Below are 22,280 nucleotides of genomic sequence, written 5' to 3' on the forward strand. Positions count from 1 at the left end.
AATTGATTACTTCACACATTTCTATTTTTAATATATTGGATCCTGTCAGATTCTTTGGGGGAATGTGGAAAAGACCAAATTTCAGTTTGGGACCCAGTAGCTTGCTTATTGGGCTGCTCCATCGTTGACTGCATGAATGGCTACACTCCCTGTGTCCATTAATTCATTCAGCTGCTATTTATTGAGCACTTGCTGTGGGCCAGACACAGCTCAGGGACACTATGGGTGCTGTGCCCAGCCAGGCTCCTCATGGAAAAGTGGGCACAGATGACAGGATAGGTCTCTTCTTATGCCTTGTTCTATCCTCCCCAACCCATTCCTCCCTGACCCATAGTATTTAGGCCTCAGATGAATTTGGTGGCAGAGCTGCCCTGCAAAGAGCCCTTGTTCAAGTCATGGGCATCTCAAAAGAAAAGTCAAAGAAGTATGCAAGTCCTGTCACTCAAGGTGGTGAGCCCCTTCTGTGGGGATGATGCAGTGTCTGCCATCAGCATACCTGAAAGCAGAGGGTTTGGAGGCAGCTGAGTGGTCGTGGAGGGCCCTGCATCTGGCCTGGGCCATGTTGCCCTCTGGCTGAATAGCTCTGGGCAAGCCCTGCCTCCTCCCTGGGTCAGATGATCCCTGTGTTTAATAGGAGAAGATTGGATTCCCAGGGCTTCCAGATGTGGCCTTTGTAATTCCAGGTACCAGTTAGTGAGGATCTAGTAGGTGACACAATCTGCCCCATTTCACTTAATAGTCAGAGCAGCATCATGAGATAAGAACTATAATTACACTCATTTTACAAATGGAGAAACTGGGGCTCAGAGAGGTTAAATGGCAAGGCCAGGACCTAGTTGTGTCTGCCTCAGGCCCAGGGCTCTGGCCCGGTGGTTTTCAGTCTGGCTGTCCATTCAGAATCAGCCAGGGAGCTGTGTAAACACTCCCGGTGCCTGGGCCTCACCCTGGGTGAGACAAAAGCAATCGGTTTGTGGTGGGAGGGCCTGGGAACATGGATGTTTCTAAGCGATTCTGATGGGCAGCAAGGCCTGAGACATGCAGCCCTGGGGACCTACTTTGATGTTCACTTGGCCATGAGAGTCATGACCCCTGTCGTGCTAGCAAGTGGCCCCATGCATGCCTTGAGCTCCCAGTGAGATACAAGCTCATCAAACCAGAAGAGCCAAACGTGCGGCGACAGCAGAGGATCAGCACTGTGTATCTTAGTGAGACTTCCAAAGCTAAGCGCTTTAGAAGAATCATATCCGTTTGCCTGCTGGCATTCAGGTGACTTCCAGGTCCCTCTCTCCCATCCTTATTTTGACCATTCCCACGCATACTATTTCACCCCACTCCCTTTTCCCCTTTACCTGCTGACGTACAGGCCATGGTCTTTAACGTGACAGCCACAGTTGACTGCATGAAGCTATGAAAGAGTAGGAAATGCCACCTTACTAGGGACTTTACTTTGTACCAAAAGCTATGCTTTTATAAATGGCGGGCAGTTCCCCCAAGGTGCAGATCCCAGATTGGGGCCTTTTCCTGTTGTTTGATAACTCCCCAACCTGAGGATGCATCTGCAGAGAGGAATTTCTTATTTAGATAACTTTATACTTTTTTTTTTGAATTACAAGTCCTTCTTGTTAAAAATAAGCAATACAGACATGTAGAGAGTAAAAAGTGAATTGTCAGTTACCCCCAAGAAATGAGGACTTCAAATGGTTGGGTATAAGTACTTCCAAGTTATCTTCATGTGCACATAAGCAATGCGTTGTGTGTGTGTGTGTGTTTGTGTGTGTGTGTGAAAATAAATGGAACGATGACTACAATGCCTACAATGACTGTTCTGAAACCTGTGCTTCCCTTAATGATACATCTTAAACAGCTGCCTAAAAGAGCATGCCCAGATCTACTTCATTACCGTAAGGGCTCTGTTGTGTTCTGTTTTATCACTGCAGCTTGACGCATTTAACCAACACAGGGAAGCAGCCTAAAAGTTCAATGTCAATGTTATGATTTTCCTTTGTTAAAATTGGCCTGTGTCTAGAGAGGTAGGAATTAAAAATATTTAGCTAGACCTAGTTTGCTCTCAAATGCCTGCCTTTGGCAGTACAGTTCATTTAGCGACTTCTGCATAGTTTTGTTAAACTCTCTCCTTGAAGTGGGCAAAGAACACCCTTTGCATGACTTTCTACCCTGTTTGGTATACAGACAGCATAATGATTTATTTGAAATACAACAAGACAGTTTAAATGAAACATAGCAACAAAGGAACAAGCACTATGGTTCCAAAAACAGGCTGTATTTTATAGTTTTGACAACTGCTTAAGTCTTTTAACTGAGAGGTCTGTTCTATCTTGCAGGTTTTGTGTTCATTAGTTTTAATGTGCCAAGCCTTTATAAAAATTCCTTCCTCCCTCTCTCTCTCTCTCTCTATCTTTGTCTCTCCTCTTTCAGCCACAGGGAACCATCAAGAGGAGACAGGAAGGAGACAACTTCCAGTTTCCGGGCATGGCTGATGGGGGTTACCCTAATAAAATTAAGAGGCCCTGCCTTGAAGATGTCACCCTTGCTATGGGCCCAAGTGCCCATCCCAGTACCCCCTGTGCAGAGCTGCAGGTCCCTCCGTTAACAATGCATCCTAGCCCTGCAGCTGTAGGAGTAACTAACCAGTCATTACTACTCGAGAATAATTCCATGAACGGCAGCGTTATGGATTCACCATTTGTGGTGCCACCAACTGCAGAAATGGGGCTGAAAGGGCCCACCGTTCCTTACTATGAGAAAATCAACAGCATGCCGGCTGTAGACCAAGAACTTCAAGATCTGCTGGAGGAGCTAACGAAAATTCAAGAACCTTCTCCGAATGAGCTGGATCTTGAGAAGATACTGGGAAGCAAGCCAGAAGAGCCACTGGTCTTAGATCATCCCCAGGCAACTCTAGGCACGACTCCCAAGCCTTCGGTTCAGATGCCACACTTGGAGAGCCTTGCTTCCGGCAAGGAGTTTGCCTCCAGTTGCAGCCAAGTCACTGGCGTGTCACTTCAAATCCCGCCCTCCTCCACAGGGATCAGCTATTCGATCCCTTCCACTAGTAAGCAGATGGTCTCACCCAGTTCTGCAACAGCACAGGCCAAGAACCAGGTCCAGGCCATGCTCCCTGCCACTTTGCCCCCACTTCCAGTGCCTCAGTGGCATCATGCCCACCAGCTGAAGGCGTTGGCAGCCAGCAAGCAGGGATCTGCTACAAAGCAGCAAGGGCCAACCCCCAGTTGGTCCGGTCTGCCTCCTCCAGGCCTCTCTCCACCTTACCGCCCAGTGCCATCGCCACACCCACCGCCGCCACCACCTCCACCACCGCCGCCACCACCATTCAGCCCTCAGAGCCTCATGGTGTCCTGCATGTCGTCCAGCAACTTGCCGGGCAGCACTGTCCAAGGCTCTCCCAATGCCTTACTCTCAAGCATGGCGTCCAGCAGCAATGCTGCCCTGGGACCCGCCATGCCCTACGCCCCCGAGAAGCTCCCCAGCCCCGCTCTCACACAGCAGCCGCAGTTCAGCCCGCAGAGCTCTATTCTTGCCAACCTTGTGTCCTCTACCATCAAAAACCCTCAAGGACACCTGATGTCTGCTCTGCCCACCAGCAACCCTGGGCCATCGCCACCCTATCGGCCAGAGAAGCTCTCGAGCCCTGGCCTGCCGCAGCAGTCCTTCACCCCGCAGTGCTCGCTCATCCGGAGCCTCACTCCCACCAATAGCCTGCTCAGCCAGCAGCAGCAGCAGCAGCAGCAGCAGCATCAAGCAAACGCGATCTTCAAGCCCGTGACCTCCAACTCATCCAAAACCCTGAGCATGATCATGCAGCAGGGGATGGCGGGCTGCAGCCCAGGAGCCCCGGAGCCATTTACTTTTGGCAACACCAAGCCCTTGTCCCATTTTGTTTCTGAGCCAGGCCCCCAGAAGATGCCCCCCATGCCCACCACCTCTAGGCAGCCTTCTCTGCTCCACTACCTGCAGCAGCCAACGCTCACACAGGCCTCTTCTACCACTGCCTCCTCCACCGCCACTGCCACCCTGCAGCCGCCACAGCAGCCTGACCATTCTTCGTTCCTCCTGCAGCATATGATGCAGCCCCAACGCTTTCAGCGACCAGTGGCCTCAGATTCCATGCCTGCACTGCCCAGACAGGTAAGACAATTGCATATCTGGTAGTGTTTCTTTGTTTTGGAAATAACAACTGCGTTTTGTGCTATTGACGCCTGGCTTTGGAGGGCAAATCCAGGCTGTAGTCCTCTCTGAGACTGGAATTGACTCTGGAAAGGTGTATCAAAGTCAGCTAATCTGTGTAAAAGCACAGTGTTAATGAGGCCAAGGTTATGGTTTCAGTGTCTGTTCAGGTCACCTAACTTCCCTGGGAGGAGAGCTGCACCCACAAGGTGCTCCCAGGGGAAGGAGGTAGGGGAGATAAGTCAGAATTGTGAAGAACTGCCTTCTCCTGCACTGGGCCATGTACCAGGACTAGTGAAGGCTTCTTAGGATGCAAGGAAATTGCACTAAAGCATTTAAATCGTGTCCCTGCTAGCACAAAGATGAACACTAAGCCTTCTAGAAATGCCACAACAAACTTTTGCTCACAACTTCAGTGTACCATTCATCGCTGTGCCGGGCGCTAGGGCAGGTCTTGGAAGGAATAAGACAGGTACTCATAAGGTAGTTACTCTTACCATCTGCATTTTACAAATGAAGAAACTGAGGCTCAGAGAGTAGAACTGGCTTTCTGAGAGTCACACAGTTAGCAAGGGACAGAGCAGGAACTGGAAGTCAGGCAGTCTTGCTCCAGAGCCTCTGCTTTTTTACAAATTACTTTTGACTTCTCCCCCTCCCTCATCACCTCCAGCCTTTTCAGTCACTAAATGCAGCTGATTCTACCCAGGTGGTGTCTACACAGTTCCCACTCTTCATTGCTCCGCCCCCACCTGCATTGGTTATCTGTTGCTGCGTAACAAATTGCCCCAAAGCATCAGCTGAAAACCACACACATTACCTCAGTTTCTGGGGCTCAGGAACCTGGCACAACTTTAGTCTCTCGTAAGGCTGCAGTCATCCCAAGGCTCAACAGGGAAGGATCTGCTTCCAAGCTCACTCGCATGGTTGTTGGCAGGAAGCAGTTCCTTGCAGGTTGTTGGACTGAGGCCTCAATTCCTCATGAGCTATTGGCCAGAGGCCTCCCTCGGTTCCTTGCCACATGGCCTCATCACCTGAGCAAGCCAGAGGGAACACGCAGCAAGAGGGTGCAGGGGGAGGGTAGGGCCAGCAAGTCAGAAGTCTCAGTCTTTATAACCTAGTCCAGGAAGTAACATCCCACCACTTTGGGGATGTTCATTAGATGTAAGCCAGAGGGATTATGTGAAGGTGTGAACAGCAGGATGCAGGACTCTGTGGGGCCATGTCACATGTGTGCCTACACAGAACAGTTAGCCACCATCCCTCCTCTCCATTGCCTTCATCACTGCCCAGTTCAGGCTCTCTTCATTGTTTGTCTGAACTCATCCAATTGATCTTTAACTGGTTTCTCCCAATAAACCATCCATTGTTCTAAGAGTCGCCTTGCCCAAACAGTGGCATGATCATGTTTCGCACTGGCTCCGAAGTCTCCAGGGGCCCACAAGCAGACCCCACCAGCCTCCTTAGGCTCCGCGGCCATCGGGCCCTGCCTTGCACTTCCTTTCTGTAACCCTGAAGGGCTTGCCGCTCTTGGGCTGCTCTGTGCAGTCTTGGCCTTGCTTCCTGCCGATCCCTGTGCCTGGCCTTCCCTTCCCACCTTTCCTCTCTCGCCCCACCAATGAATGACCTCTTATTCGAGAGCCCTGTGTGAGGGCACCCTGGCAGTCCCAGAGGGATAGAGACCATGTCTTTTTCTGCCAGGTCTCCTGGAGTATAAGCAAATAGAGTGCTTGACACTGGGCAATTGGTCATTTGATGGGGCTCCCATGGGGGTGGCCAGGGTGAGTGCTGTGGAGACAAACAAAGCAGGAGGACAGGGCGGGCCACCCGGGGGCTCAGGGCCCTTGTCGGCAGTTCAGGAGCACTTTGGTTTGATTTTATTATAGGGCTGTTGCCATCTGTTTGCATGGACTTCTGCAGCTAGCTCGGTGGAGCGCCAGCATCAGCACTGGAACTCTTACACTAGCAGGCAAGATCCTCACCCTGGAGACGTGGCACCATCTAACATTGTGAGCTTTTTGTTTTGTTTTGTCTTCAATTGGGTACCTTTGTAGCCTCACTGTGTTGCCTCAGAGCCGATGAGCTGGCTCAGAGGGAGAATTCTTCATGATGCAGGTCATGCAAGTTGCACCCAACCAATTACCTATGTGGGCTTGCAGAAGGCGTTCAGGAGAAAGAGCAAGCTCCCTGAAGCTAGGAGCACAATAGAGGGCTCAAGTGCCCTCTGCCGTGAGAGGCAAGAGGCTGGGCTCCCCACATGGGATGCTATTGCCACCAAGGTCTGCCTTCCCAGGCAGTGCTGGCCGGGGCCCGTGGCCAGGCATGGGACTCAGTGCTCCACCTGCCTTTTCTCATCTTAATTCTCGGAGGTAGGAGCTGTTACTATTCCTTTTAAAGTTGAGAAGAAAGGCACAGAGAAGTCAGCAGGGTTGCCCAAAGTCACACAGCCAGTCAGGGCCAGAGCAGGACATCAACTAGAGCCCACACAAATACTGCCACGTGTGGGGCACTGCCTCTGGAGCCTTCCATTCCTACCTTAACCTCTTAACTGCTGTGTCCTCTACAAAATGGGGTGATGATAGGTTGCCTGAGGATTAAGCGTGTTCGTACATGCAAAGCACTTTGAACAGGGCCTGGCACAAAGTAGGCACCAACAGAGGGTTTGCTATCACTGTAACTCTAACTCCTGACTCTGAGCTCCCACATCTGGCTCTTGGTCCTCTAAACCTGTAGCTGTGTCAGGACAGATATGAGCAGCGCTCTCTCTAGACCCCATGCCTGCCACAAGGCTGACAGGTGTCGTGTGGCCTACAAGCTTCGTGGGCTCTTCCTGCTCTAGGCCCTGCCCCTCCCGGACAGTTCCCAGCCCAGTGGGAAAGGACAGAGGGCCATCTTTGCCATGCAGGCTGTGGCTCTCCCCTTTGCTCCTTCTGAAACTCTCGCACTGTCCTTTCACCCCTCCCCCAACACTCTGTGCTCTACCTGGCATTCTTCTAGCCAAAACACACCACACAGCCCTGCAAGCTGGGCATCTCAACAGCACCCCTTCCTTCTTTTGGCCTCTTCCCATTAACTCTAAGGTCTAAGGACTCAGCCCTGGTCACTCTTCTAGGGGAAAGAAACAAAGAAAGAAAGAGGTGAGTGTTTGAGGCAAGAACTGGTTGGTACTCCTGTGGAAGGACAGATGGCAGCCCTGATGGTGGGGAAATGCATGCTTCTCAAGTGCGTCAGGCCAAACAAACTTCTCAAGTGTTCCTGATGACCAAGCTGAGCAGCAGAAACACTGATGACCTCTGGCATGGCATTTACTAGCTTGTTGCACTGCCTGTGGGTGATAGTGGTTACCGTGGGAAAACCAGACATTCATTTGAATTTGCATCTTGGTTTTTTAAAGGAATGGTTACTAAATGTGAGCTGAGACACAAATTCCTGAGCAAGCAGAAATACCCAGTTGTCTGTAGGAGCTCATTATTCTTACTTACAGACGAATATTCCTCAATTTGGGGGATTTTACTTTACTAGTTGAGTGAATGATCCATTTTCAATGGACTGTTCACATCCACTTAAGGTAAAAGGCAAATGCCATCTGGCTTCAGGGCAGCAGTTCAGTGTGGCCCTGGATGCAGACAGAACTGAGGCTGGAGTCCAATCACAGATGCTGATTGAGCTGGGTGCTGCGAGCAATGCTACTTAGCCCCTCTGAGCCTCAGTGAGACTGAGGAAAGAAACAGTCCCCATCGCATAGGATGTTAGGAAGACAAAGGAGATGCTAACCTGAAAGTTCTCAGAGCAGTGCCCGGCACACACCACATGCTCAGCCAGGGCTAGTGCAGGTTCGTGGGTTTGGATCTGAAACCCTGGGACCAGATGAGGCTCCAAATTTAGAACATTTGGGACTTTAGGAAGGTGATATGGTACAAATACCAAATATCACACAGTCCTCCAGTGGAATCTGGGGCAGCATTTTGTTATTTTTGAATAGAAATATGAATATTTAACCAAGTCCAGGTCAAATTTTTCCCCAAATAAAATTTGGCACCAAATTAACAAAAATTGGCTTTCAGAGCTTCTTAGACTTGAAATTACAGATAGGGAATGTGGACCTGAAATTGCTAAGGGAGGGATTTTTAACTCTTTTTGGAGTTGTGACACCACCCCTGGTTTGTTAGAGTTTAATGACCCCAAAACACCTCACCATATTCCCTACCCTACTCCCAGGCTAGGTGATATATTTCAGTTTTTAACCAAAGTGAGGCAAAATGAATTTTGTTTCCATAATTTGATGTCCCTTCTCCCTGAAGGCTACTGGAGATACCTTAGCGTGTTGCAAAAATCGGGGTTAGGACTTATTTCAATTTTATCATCAGCCACTGGAGAACAGAACTTACATTTACTCAAAGACAAAAGCAAGTCTGTCAAGGACACGGGAGTTGCACTATGGAAGGGTGGGGACCGCAAGAGGCGGCCTCAGCCACAGTGCCCTTGGTGCACGTGCATCTGAGCCCCGCTCAGATTTGCAGAGCTGGGAGTGCAGCTTCATGGGGAGGAGGGATGTGGACAGTGGCCAGTTGGAATAAGAACAAAAAAGCCTGGAATCTGATCCTTGAGGCAGCCTGTGCGGCACAGGGGGAGGGGGCAGCTGCGGAGAAATAGACCAAGGAGGCACATGATGTTGTTTTGACAAAGTCGGAGAGGGTAGAGAAAGGGGAGTCAAGCCTGCCTTGGACAAGGCTGGATTAAGCTCCTCCTGGGCCTGATGCACTTCCTACCTTGACATAAGTCTTGAGTCTCCTTAGCTTAGGTGGCAGTGAACACTCAGCAATTACAGAGACAGTGAACCAGGAGCTGGGCCTATCACGCGGATTGGGGCAGCTCCATCTGAGGTGGGGCCTTGGGGAAGCCCCCTCACCATCCCCACCCATAGGCTTCTCTTGTCCCTGGCAGACAGAGCTCTCCCAAGTGCAGCACTTCTGGCACCCAGGTCCTGAAGAAAGACGGCACAGGGCAGGGGACCAGCCCTATGGTGGGGCTCACGGCCAAGTTTAAAAGAGCCCGGGCTTTGGATCACTTAGGTCCAAATCATAGCTCTGCCACTTTTTCACTGGGCAAGCTATTTACCCTCTCCAGGCCTCAGTCTCCCCATCTGTGAAATGGAGATACTGGTATACCTATCTCATGGGACTGCTGTGAAGGTTAAATGAGAAGAGGTAAAAGTGCTTGGCACAGGGCCTGGCACACAATTGTGCTCCATCCCTGTCAGCTGCCACTCTGGGGCTGCATGCGGGGAAAGCTCCCAAGAGGGGTGTTCTCTGAGAGGGGGTATCATGGAGGACATTTGCCGGTGGCTGAGGAGCAACCAAGGCAGCAGACACAGCTTGGTGTCCCTAGAAGGGAGCAAAGCAGCTGAGCCAGGCTGTGGCTTCCTGAGTGCCCCTGACCAGTGGAGAAGGGAGAACGTTGGTTCCTCCTCCCTCTAGGCACAGCCAACCGAGGTGCTGAGTAAGAAATGTGACCCCAGGATGACTTTAGGTGGGCAGAAACGAGGGCACAAGGAGCAACCCAGTTCTGCCTGCAGCGGCTTGGATCTGCCCCTGGCTGCTTGCAGCGGGCTGAGGGCTGCCTGCCATTTCGAGACCCAGGCAGAAGGCTTGCTGCTGGTAGGCATGACAGTGAATAGGATAGAGAGTGTGTACATGAGTGGCAAAGAGAGGGCCACACTTGCTGGCATGCCCAGCACCAGTGCCACCAGCAACACTGGTCCTGCTTGGTCACGGCCCTGGGGGCTTGTCTGCCTTGGTTTTTGGAACCAAACTGGGCCACAGGTGGATGCACAGCGCACAGAGCACCCATCCTAAAGCGTGCCTCCTTCCTTCCCTTTCTCTCCCTCGTCTCCACCACTCACCCCCAACCCTAAAGCCTCCAAAAAGAATCTTTTCAGAAACCCAAGATTCTTTCTTTTTTTTTCTGAGACAGAGTCTCACTCTGCTGCTCAGGCTAGAGTGCCGTGGCGTCAGCCTACCTCATAGAAACCTCAAACTCCTGGGTTGAAGCAATCCTGCTGCCTCAGCCTCCCGAGTAGTTGGGACTACAGGCGCTCACCACCATGCCAAGCTAATTTTTTGTTTCTATTTTTAGTTGCCCGGCTAATTTTTTCTATTGGTATTAGAAGCAGAGTCTCGCTTTTGCTCAGGCTGGTCTCAAACTCTTGACCTCAAGGGACCCTCCTGCCTCCGCCTCCCAGAGTGCTAGGATTACAAGCATGAGCCACTGTGCCTGGCCCCAAGATTCTTTTTCGTTGGAACTGCCGAAGCCAGACTAGTCCGCTTAATAGAGCATAACCTTTAATTACTGCTGTCACAATTAGCGCTGCAAATTAAATTCTTTACCTTCAAACCATGACTTGCCATTGAAAACAAAAATGATCAAACCAGGTTAGTGCGGCCAAGAGAATTCCCTACTCTGATCAAAGTTACGTCTGCTCCATTTGCAACTAGAGAAAGAGTCAGGAGAGATGGCAAGTGAGCCTTTTCCTATTCTCTGAATCACTCGTTAACATTTTTTAAAAGTGATTATTGTCTTGCTGAAACACATAACCCACCCCCACCCCCAGCCAAATCAGACACATCACATATTGTCAAGGAAGGGCCTGTCACCTCGGACTTGCACATCCTTTCACCCACTTCCCTGCATTCTTCTCTCATTTTGAGGGAAGGGCTAAAGGAGAACAGTGCTGTTCTCAGAGAAGTTTCTTTACATTTCATCTTTTACTAATTCTGGTGGAAAACATCACAGATTTCATTTCAAAGGTTAGTCCTGCTGAAATGCAAGAGCAGAGGCCTCTGGGGGAAGCTCTGGGCTGTCCACCAGTCAAATGACAACTAAGGAGGGGCCTCAACTTGCCCGATAAAGGATTGGGGGCCAGAGAGTCAGGTTTCAAAGAGCCCCTGGGTCAGAGCCCAGGGCTTGCCCCGCACGAGTCTTCTCTAGTGGAGATGGAAATGATTTCCTGCATGAGCATTCTTATTTTGTATTTAAACATGACTGTACATAAAAGTTTAGTTTTTTCCATTCTTCCTAAATTGAGCTACAAAGAGCTATTTGGTTTGGGGACACTTTTTCTTAGCTGCCTTGGGAAGAACTATGATTAGGCACAGTGTAACATGCATTTTGAAAATTGAGGGAGTGACATATCAGCATTGTTAAATGTTTGGTTTTAACCACTCTACATTGCCAGGAAATGAAACAACATAGGATGTTGAATTTGGGAAACACAGGCTCAGAAGTTAGTACTAATGTCACCAAGAATCGAATTTTTTTTTCAGTTTCTTTTCCAGTTTCTGAGAGCTGTTAGTGATCCTCCACCTCAAAGCTATGTTCCTTTTTCGAAAAGCAGAAGTTTAAAATGAGCAGCTTGTCAAATGCTGACCTTTTAAATGTCAACCTTTTTTTCTATCAAAAGTTGAAGAATAAGTGGGATGACGTGTTCCCATGAAAACGACTTTATGTTGTGCCCCTGGAGTAACTAACGAGCCATCACTTAGTGGAGTCAACACCAAACCCTGTGGGGATGCAAAAAGGCCCCACTGCAGATGCCTCAGTGATCACAGAGAACAATAGAATCTTTCCATTGCTTAGTAACCGGCTACGACAGCTGAAGAGACAACCACTTTCAGAAACCTCCTGTCAGATTGTTTTATTTTGTTTTATCTTAGCCTACCTGAAAAGAAACAAGAAAACTTGCAAAAGTTGGGGCGCCCAAAATGAGACCTCCTAAAAATGAAGTGTATAAATTACTTTATACAAAGTGAATTAAAACAACTTACTTATGTGTCACTGTAAGGCAAGGAAAGGAATCTCATTGCAGTTTTCAAAGAGTATAAGAGGACACAAATAAATCATCACGTTGTGCTGCTTTAAACTGTATTTCCTTGTAAATATGGACCAACCCAAAATGCAGAATGCCACGTGGAGCGGCAGTCCAGTTTTGTCCGTATAGCAAATATGAAAGAGAAGTGCTCTACTCCAGTTATGTCCCCAAGTGAAAAGTTAGCACACTATAAGCAAGGGCTAGAGTAGGTAGAAAGTTACAGTGCACTTACTTCTTCCATTCAGCTGTGGCCCAAACATCTCCAGCCAGTATTGTCACTGCCTGCAGGAGTAGATGGTATGGAGTGACAAGGGGGTGACCCATCAAGGCAAGCAGAGGATGAGTGTTCAGAGGGCTCAACTGCATCCCTCCCCTCCCCGTCCTGCACCCTCCCCAGTTTCTCTCTCCCAGATCCATTCATGGTCCCACATCATCATGGATTTATGGAATCCTTTCCTGAGTCTATTTGTACTTTTAGCCTGTTCTGTCCCTTGGGGGTTGACAGCTCCCACGACCTGGGTCTTCTGTGTAAAGCAGTTATGTGTGCTCTGAGCTTGAAGGGGGCAGCAGTTAAAGCACCCTACCGCAGCCTCCCAAAGAAAGGGTTGCTGCTGTTGCCCAAGGAGTTCGAACAGGCTGCGATTTTATTTGATTTCGTTATTTTGTCCACAATGACAATTTGTTTTATTGTGTTGTGGTGTTTGGCTTGATGAGGGCTTAACATGTTAGTTCCCCCCATCCAAACCAATGAGGTTGTTGACAGCTAAAAGCAACAGAAAGGCCCAAAGAGCTGCCCCCACCCCACCCACAGGCCCACCTCTGTAACTGTCCTGTCCTGGGACTTTGCTGACTCCTAAATCCCATTTAAGTAACAGCTCCTAAGATCGAGAGTGGACAGAAGGATCAGCATTCATTCATTTCTTCAACGCTTTGCTCCTTTACCCCATGTTAGCCAAGTTTCATGTTCTAACAGATGAGAAAACGTGCAGTTGCACTCACACCGATGAAAGGCACAGAGCCCACAGACCTAGACTGGGGTTATCGGGGCTGGGTGCACAGGAAAAAGAAGTGGGCACTTGAGGACATTGTCCATACAGTCCTGGGCTAAATGTGGCCTTCAGAGCCTGACAGATGCATAGCTCTGCTTCATCAGAAATGGTCCCCACTCTTGCTATGCTTTGGGGACCTTTGGGTTTGCAGCTAAAGGCACAGGTTCTGGCTGGCCTTTCCCCCTGCAGCATTCCACCATATCCTGCCATCTCCATTTTTGAGCAGAGGAGGGGAACACAGCTGTGGGGACCCAGACTCTTTTGCAGGGCACGTCTAGATGGCCCACGTCTGAATGAAGAGAGTTTGCCAAAGCCAGCTGGCTCAGCAGGCCAGACCATGAAGGTGGATTCCTCATCTGCAGTTGTGATTGATGATCATTCGTTTCCATGTGACAGAGCTTTGAATGGTCTGGGAGGTTCCGCCCATCCCTGAGCAGGACTAAGTGGGAATAATTCCATGACCCTCCCCTTTATCAGGCAATACTTTCAAAGATGAGCTCTGGAAAACGTGAACAGGCAAAGCACTCACTCTAGCTTCCTAGTTCCACATCTTCAAACACCAACATTTTGACACCCACTAGGATGGTTATTATAAACACACACACACACACACACACACACACACACACACACACACAGAGAGAGAGAGAGAGAGAGAGAAAATAACAAGTAATGGTGAGGATGCGGAGAAATTGGAACCTTGCGTATTGCTGGTGGGAATTGCTGCTGCTGTGAAAAACAGCAGTTCCCCAAAATATTAAACACAGAATTATTATATCCAGCAATTCCACTTCTGGGTATATATCCAAAAGAATTGAAAGCAGAACCTCGAACAGACATCTGTACATCAAGGTTCACAGCAGCATTATTCACAATAATCAAAAGGGGGCAGCAACGCAAGAGTCTGTCAGCTGGCGAATGGATAAACAAAGTGCAGTATGTCCACGCAATAGAATATTATTCAGCCTTAAAAAAGAAGGAAATTCTGACACATACTACAATGTGGATGAACCTTGAGGACGTTATGCTCGGTGAAATAAGCTAACCACTTATTACATGATGCAGGACAAACACTGTATTATTCCATTCACATGAGGTCCCTAGAGTAGTCCAATCCATAGAGATAGACAGTGGAAGGGTGGGTGCCAGGGGTGTAGGGGAAGGGGAGATGGGGAGTTTGTGTTTAATGGGAGCAGAGTTTCAGTTTGAGAAGATGAAAATTTCTGGAGATAAATGCTAGTAATGGATGCACAATATTGTGAGTGTACTCAATACCATTGAATTGTACGCTTAAAAACGGTTAAAGTGGTAAATTTCATGCTATATATATTTTACCACAATAAAAAAGACTACAGTGTTAAAACACTTGCTAATCCTCTCCTAATCAAAAGCAGTCTTTTCTTTTCCAATAATATTAGTGTGCAAAAGAAAAGCAGCAGCAAGCCGAGCTGCCTGTTTTCTGTCTCAGGGAGGAGTGTTATTGACTGCATGGCCACTCAGCATGTTGTGTGGGCCATCTGTGCTTTCAGCATGTCTTAGTGAAGTGCATGTGTGTTAAACACACGGGCGTAGCCAGTGCTTAGAAATAGCATTCCTGGTAAATTGAGCAAAATGGCTGTCCCTCTCTGGGCATTTTGGAGAAATGACAAACTGTGGGTGGGGGGAACAATAAAGTGACTGTAAATAGAAATGGACATTATCCCTGCTTCTGAATGGGATAAGAAACCCCTCTTGCTTCATTGGCTCTCTGGTGCATCTGCAACTCTGGAAACATCAGGATGACTCACAGTTTGCTGAGTAATACAGGAGCCAACACAATGATGCTAGTGACTCACCATCTCCAACAGGCTTTCTGTGCAAAGTGTCCCTCTGGAACAAGTGCTAGGCCTTGGGATAGAGTTCTGGAAAAGGTTAAGAAGATCTCAGCTACAGGGAGAACCAGCTCCTAAGGCCTTGACACTAGCACACATAAGTAGGAAGCCTCTGACCAATGTCCAAATGACTTTTGAAAAGTTGGTGCACCTGGTCATTGTGCCCCCACTCATGCCGCAGCTTGCAAGACCTCTGGTTTCTGCCTCTCAGGGCTTGGTGATGTGCACTTCTTCATAAAAGTCCTTTGTGTCTTGTCTGCTGTCCCACTTGGTAGTAAACTTCTCGGGCACAGCAAGATGCCTTACCTAGCTCTGTAAACGCGAGCTGAACGACCCTTTGAATGAATGAGTGGAAGAGCGCAGGGGGCAGGGGGGTGAACTAATGAATGAACTGCATCTGCTACCCTTTACAGAGTATTACGTTCCTGAGACGATTTTGAGTGTTTTAGAGTGATTACTGATAAAAGCTCTCAGTCATCAAGGCTTGGGAGGTTGATGGACTTTTGCATTCTCCCATTGGGCAGAAGGGAGAACTTTGTGTCTGCGGGGCCATTACCCACCCACCGTGATGCATTTCTCTGGTCCAGTTAAGCTTCTAGTCCTTCCACAGCGCCTGGGCAATGTCTGAATACATGTGACTTCTTCAACTTCCAACAAATACACAGTTTTATATACTGCCAGTAGTAATTTGCACTGGTTGTTCTGTTGTTGCTGCTGCTGTCGTCGTCGTTTAATGCAATTTACAAGGACAAAACAAGACTTCTGGCTGCCATTTCACATACCACAGTGACAGCGGCACATGATAAGAAAAGCCAAAAAAAGCTAGCTGAGAAATTCAGGCCACGCATTTTATTGCTTTTTCCTGGTTAAGATTCGTTCTTACCATTCTGGGGTGGCACTAATATTCTTAACATAAACCAATCGATTTCAGTCAGTTCTCAGAGCAGCGAGTGGTCTTCACGTACACACAGTATGTTTATAACTCTGCTGTTTCTTTATGACTAGCACAGTATCAAGTGAACATGTTTTGAAGGCTGTTCAGCATATGTTCTCCTGGTAGGCTTAAAATGAAACTTATAGGAACACTTGATTGTATTTAAATAAGCTCCCACCATTGGTTTAAAAAAAAAATTAAGAGGTTTCTTTTACTAGTTTACAAATGCAGATTCTACATTCTTTGTGGAAATTATCTTTTTGGGTTTTTGTTTTTATTTGTTTTTGTCATTTTGACAGCCATATTGTTCTCTTCTTTTATTTACTTTATTGACTTTTAATTTGGAAGTGTCTTCTCTGGCAGAATGATTACATCCCAAGGAGACTCCTTCACTCACCCCCTACCCAGAAAGGAGCAGAATGGAATTGAAAAAGCCACGTCTGGCAATGACCTTGACCATGTCAATTCCATCTGAATTCATATAGATCTGGAATCATATAGATCTGTTCTGCCTGGCCCTTTCCTCCGCAGCTGGTGGACAGTATGAGCTCTGTACTTACCCCCAACTGCAAAAGGCAAAATTGTACCCAAAGACTCCACTGTTGATAAAACTGTGTTAACTTTTGGAATGACAGCATGGCCTCAGAAACTTAGACTTCACCAAGTCCCTGCTGCAAACAAGAAATCTGCTTGTGACTTGGCAAAGCTAGAATGACATCCAGTTTAGAGTTCAGAATCCTTCTCCATGCCCCATTTTTTGAGATAAATTACAAAATCTTAAGGTAGATTAATATTCTAGTCCAATATGCCCCTCAAGGCTTAAGAGCTCTTCAGAGATGTGAAGACAACTGTGATGTTCCCTCTGAGGCTCCTTCCTCCCCCTGACTCTTTGCCCTTGTCTTGGCTGCTCATGTCTGAACTGAGCACAGAGCACTGGAGTGAGGCCCTCTGGGTGAGCAACGTCAGGTGCATATGGCCTGGTAGAGAGGAAAGCAGGAGGTTCACTCCTCCTGTTTCCAGTGATCCACTTTGTTCCTGGTCCCCCCGCCCCCATACATCCCACTTGCCAGGGTGGTGGCCACATCCCCCATCTCCCCACCCAAGCTCATTGTCCACGCCAGCTCCTACTCATATCTTCACGCCCAGAAAAGAGGTCCCTGAAGGCTAAGCATTTCTCCGTAACCCTGAATTTAATTTGGGTCTATTTTCCACTCTCCCAGTACATAAAGCTTTTGATGTAATATTGGACTAAGGACTGAGAAAGAGAATGAACCCTCACAATTGTTTCTAGAGCCATCACCATCCTACTAAGCAAGGCCTTTTACAGGCTTTTAAATTTATTTTGTTTGTTTGTTTACAGTTCTTACCTCTGAAATCAAATCCTGACTTTCTGGTATGTTCTTGGACTTTTCAAGGGATTTAAAAATTCAGGAGCTTGGTGCCAATAATTGCTTTTAGAAGCTAGCACTGCCTATTTTCTATAGATGAATTCCAGTTTGGATCATCAATTATTTTCTTCACAGAAACCCACAAAGTACATATTCAAGTTTGCATCAGAATTGAATATGATCCAGAAATTCTTAATGTTGTTAAGCTAGACTATTGCTTCTAAAATGTGTATCACATTCAACTAATGCATATTTAAGAGCTTGAGTACCACACTTGAGATCTGAATGAAGAGCCCAAGATTGTGATATCTGATCTGCACTGGATGTATTTGCTGCAATGCATTGTGCAGACCATTCAGGCGTGTTAGATTTCTCTCTTCAAATGACCTGGTCTATGGATAAAGAAATGTGACTCAAGGCTGAGCAGGATTCAGCAGGCCCTGAGCTTCATAACTAGAAATGAGGTATTTTCTAATGTGAAGTTGAAAGTCGAAAGCAGAAATCATGGCCCGGCACAGTGGCTCACACCTATAATCCTAGCACTCTGGGAGGCCAAGGCGGGAGGATAGCTTGAGGTCAGGAGTTCGAGACCAGCCTGAGCAAGAGTGAGACCCCGTCTCTACTAAAAATAGAAAAATTAGCTGGGCACAATGGTGTGCAGCTGTAGTCCCAGCTACTCAGGAGGCTGAGGCAGGAGAATCACTTGAGTCCAGAAGAGTGAGGTTGCAGTGAGCTATGATGACACCACTGCACTCTAGCCCCGGCAACAGAGAAAGACCCTGTCTATAAATAAATAGATAGATAGATAGATAGATAGATAGCAAAACTCATGAACTCAGAAGTCTGAGGGGCCAGCCTAGATTCTTTATCAGTTAGCATGTACTCAGTACCAAGTAGCACACAACCCAGTTCACACTGGTTTAAACAATAAAAAGGACTCACTGACTCCTATAAGCGAAAGTCCAGGGATGGGGCAGATTTCAGGCTTGGTTTGAATCAACAGTTCAACAGTGTCACACCAATGATGCTTTCTTTCTGGCTCTCTACTCAGCCTTCTGTAGCATAGGCCTCATCCTAAGGCCGGCTCCCCCTTGTGGGCACACGAGAACTGCCAGCAATTCCAGGGGCTACAAGTTTTCTCCTGCTTGCATTCAGAGAGCAAGAGAGTGGCTTTTAGAATCTATCAGAACAACGAGGAAGCTTCTTTCCCAAAAGCCCCCAAGAACTGTGGGCTTACCGGTCTGAATTGATCAGATGCCTACTAGCCTACTACTCTACTTCCTATCAGACAAGCTAAGTGCCTCACCTCTAGAAGCTTGGATGGAGCCAGGTTCCCCCAAAGCATGTCGACAGCATGGGGCAAGTGAGCCCGTCTTAATGAAAATGGGGGAAGGTATTAAGAGAAGGAAAACTTAATGTTGGCAACCAACGGTATTTGCTGCAATCAATCTCTTTGGCCATTCTCATTCATGCACTCCCTCCTTCCCATGAACGCCCCTCCCAAAATGCCCAGTCCTATGGAAAACCCTCTTATCCCCTCCCCAAAGGAATCCAGCTCCAATCCAGAAACCCCAGCTGATGTGCCATCCTCTGAATTTGGTCAGTAGGTAGCTCTTCATGTTCCAGGGCCCTGTGGCCACCATGCTCACTTTGGCAGAGACAGAGCGGGAGTGCAGGAAAAAGAAAAAAAAAAAACCTCCCTTTAGGAAAGGGGAAGTTGGGCAGCAGCATGGTGGTCACTGAGACCCAGTTTCCTATTCTGTATAATAAGAGGGTTGGATTAAACCAGTGGCTCTCACACTGGAATGTGCCCTGGAGAACTTGTAAAAATGCAGATTACTAGATTCCATCCCCAGAGTTTCTGATTCAGTAGATTGGTTTGGGACCCAGAAATTTGCATTTCTAACAGGTTTTTAGGGAATGCTGCTGGTGGTGGTCCAGGGACCCCCACTTTGAGAACCTCTGGTGAGTGCTTCTGATTCTGGCATATAGGACTCAGATTTTTCTTAGCTAATTCTTCTGTTCTATACTGACTTATGACGGAGTCTTTTATAAATAGGATACACCCAGCTCTACCATGTGAACAGCTAAAAACATCTTGGAGCTCCTGCTTTGGTTTGTAACCTAATTTTCAACAAGCAGGGCTGGAAGTGAAGGCCACCTTAGGGCTTCAGGAAAGTGAACCTACTGGAATTGAAGAAGTTAGGAACAGAAATATAAAGGCTGTTCATCCCCTCCCCTCCCCTATCTACTGCAGCCCAGCACTCTGTGGGATGACGCCCAGCTGCAGAAAGCAGCTCTTTTTCCATGGAGAGCCTGGAGCCTTAGGCCATGTTTTGCAAACATTTTCCCTACGTGACCTGGGTATCCATCAGGTCTTAGTGGCACTGGGTGAAGCTGTGACACAGAAAAAGTTGATTTGGGGACTTTGCCAATTTTCTGTTCCAGGGATTCTCACCTGGCCAACATCTATTCATCCTTCAGGTAACAGCTTAAACCTCACTTCCTCCCAGAAGCCGCCTCTAACCAAGCCCCCCACTCCAGCCTAGGTCAGGTTCTCCTATTATTTGACCTCTAGCACCCTGCAGTGTTCCTTTATAGCACTTAGCAGCCTTTATTATAAATCCTTGTTTAAGTGCTCCTCCATTACATAAATGCACCAGCTTAAAAGGGCAAGGACCGTATCTGCCTTGTCCATTGATGTTTTCACAGCACAGGGCCTGGATCACAGTAAGTGCTCAGTAAATATGTGTTGCACAAGTGCTATAAAAGGCAGACTGTGAGCAGATCCCAGCCACAGTATTTTATTACAGTGGAGAACTGTCAAGCAACCTATACAACACATCCCACAGTATGATTGTGGGTGCTCCAAAGGAATGACACAGACAGGCCCTCAGAAGAAATAAGCATACTGATGGAGAACCCCAATGTCCCTGGCATCTGCAGCCAACTTTGTCATAGCCCCTTCCCCTTCTCGCTGGGAACCTGGCACCCTCCAGGGCACAGGGTATCTCCTTACCAGGCACCTGGGGCCTCCTCTCCCCACCCAGCAGCCCCTTAGCACCCAGCTCTCTCCTCCCCCATTCAGTACGGTTTGTAGACAGGCACTTGACTGAAGGCAATAGAGAACCCTCCAGCTCACAGAATGCCCAACTCACCAGGGCCTGGAGAGCTGATCTGGGTGAACCTATGTTTTCCCCCTGGGGAAGCAGGAATCCAGTGAGGGTATAAAACGACTGGCCCCAAGTAACAGCCCGAGTCTCCCGACTTCGGGCTCAGAGTCCAGGCTCACGCACTCCGCATCTTTGAATGCATCTGCAGGCAGCTTCAAGTGTGAGAATGGGATATGAACTTATTACAGTCTACATACAGTTTGCCGCCAGTGTTGTAATTCTCTGCCTAAATATAATTTTATAATTACATCAAACCAAACCACTTAAAATAAATTCTTTGGAGAAGGCAGATTATTTTTTGCAGATAAAGTCCACAAACCAACTAAAAGTATATCCCACATACGTTGAATTTGAGGACTGTGCCTAAGTTTAATGTAACTGATGGATCCCATTCTCATTGGATATTCACACGTGAAAAAAGTTGTCTGATTTCCCATGCACAGTGGCAGGTTATACTTACGATTGCCTTTTTGGTCCCTGGAGCTGGCCCTTCTTCCTTCAAAAAAGACCCATAAACCACCCATTTGCTGGGTTGAAAGGCGCTCAAGAGGGAGAGAGCACGGTATGGTAGAACACCAGAATGTTCTCTGCGGGGTACAGGCTGCATGTTTGCTGAGGGCAGGTGGGGTTCAGCAAGTGGGGAACATCAGAGGGCTCAGCTGAGTCCCCTCTTATCAGGAGCCCTGGGAGAGTAGACTTGGGGGGGTTCTCTCCATGACTTGTGTTGTCTTTTTTAAAACAAGCAATTTATGACTGAGGTGAAGAAGAAAAATAACAGAAAAACATATCTAGCCCAAGAAATCTGCAGAAACTACAATAAAGTTCAGACAGAAGCACTGAGCTGTGAGCCACATGCTTAAGGGAGGAGAAAGGTGTGGGGGGATGCTTTTCATGTTGCTCACTGTTTCAGTGCAAGCTGCTCTAACCAAACACCTTAAACTGGGTGGTTATAAACAGCAGATATTTATTGCTCACAGTTCTGGAGGCTATAAGGCACCAGCAGATTCGGTGCCTGGTGAGGACTTCCTTCCTTGTTCATAGATGGTGTCTTCTTGCTGCATCGTCACATGGTGGAAGTGAGGAGGCAGCTCCCTTGGGCCTCTTATGAGGGCACTGATGCCATTCATGAGGGCTCTGCTGTCATGACCTAATCACCTCCCAAAGGCCTCACCTTCTAATGCTGTCACATTGACGGTCAGGTTTCCACATAGGAATTTGGGGGGACACAAATGTTAGACCATAGCACTCACCATGGTAATTCACAGGGGCGGTGTGGGGAGAGACAGAGGGGAAGGGGAAAAAGGCCGTTGGAGAGTCCTGTGCCTCACAGGAATAGGCCCACATTACTTCACTTGCCATGTTCAGCCATTGGCTGGGAGCGCAGCCACGGCCGAATATGGGCGACAGTGACAAACCCAATTATGCTCCATGGCAGGAGATTTGAGCAGCCATTGGCATGGCCACCACATCCTTCCTTTGGTAGTTGTGGCTGGGAAGACCATTCCCAGAGTCCCTGGCAGGCAATAGACAGCTACAAGAACAGAGGCAGGGGCCAGAATTAGACCACTTTGGAGAGCAGAGCCAACACTAGCTTGATTGGTTGGTAGCTAGACTGTGCTGTTTTGTTGCTTTTTCACTCAATGTTTGGATTGTTGGGTTTTTCCCCTCTTTCCTTTGTTTGTTTGATTCCTCCATCTGACCCCAGGTCTAGAAAAATAAAGCCCTAATCCTAAAGATTATCAGGCCTCACAGGTGGGATAGACTGGAGAGACTAAAGTTATTTAAAAAATAAGCA

The 22,280-nt window shown here is 47.9% G+C and overlaps 1 protein-coding gene across 1 annotated transcript in view; it reads left to right on the forward strand.

Annotated features, from left to right (window-relative positions):
- MAMLD1 (mastermind-like domain containing 1) overlaps positions 1-22,280 on the forward strand; it is a 132,484-nt gene that overhangs the window by 80,464 nt on the left and 29,740 nt on the right. Inside the window, exon 3 of the mRNA XM_012658372.1 lies at positions 2,437-4,167. Within this exon, the coding sequence (XP_012513826.1) occupies positions 2,437-4,167 (1,731 nt within the window). The remainder of the gene's footprint in view (positions 1-2,436; positions 4,168-22,280) is intronic.

The sequence above is a fragment of the Propithecus coquereli genome, unplaced genomic scaffold, assembly GCF_000956105.1.
Source record: "Propithecus coquereli isolate 6110/MARCELLA unplaced genomic scaffold, Pcoq_1.0 Scaffold583, whole genome shotgun sequence".
NCBI classification, from domain to species: Eukaryota; Metazoa; Chordata; class Mammalia; order Primates; family Indriidae; genus Propithecus; species Propithecus coquereli.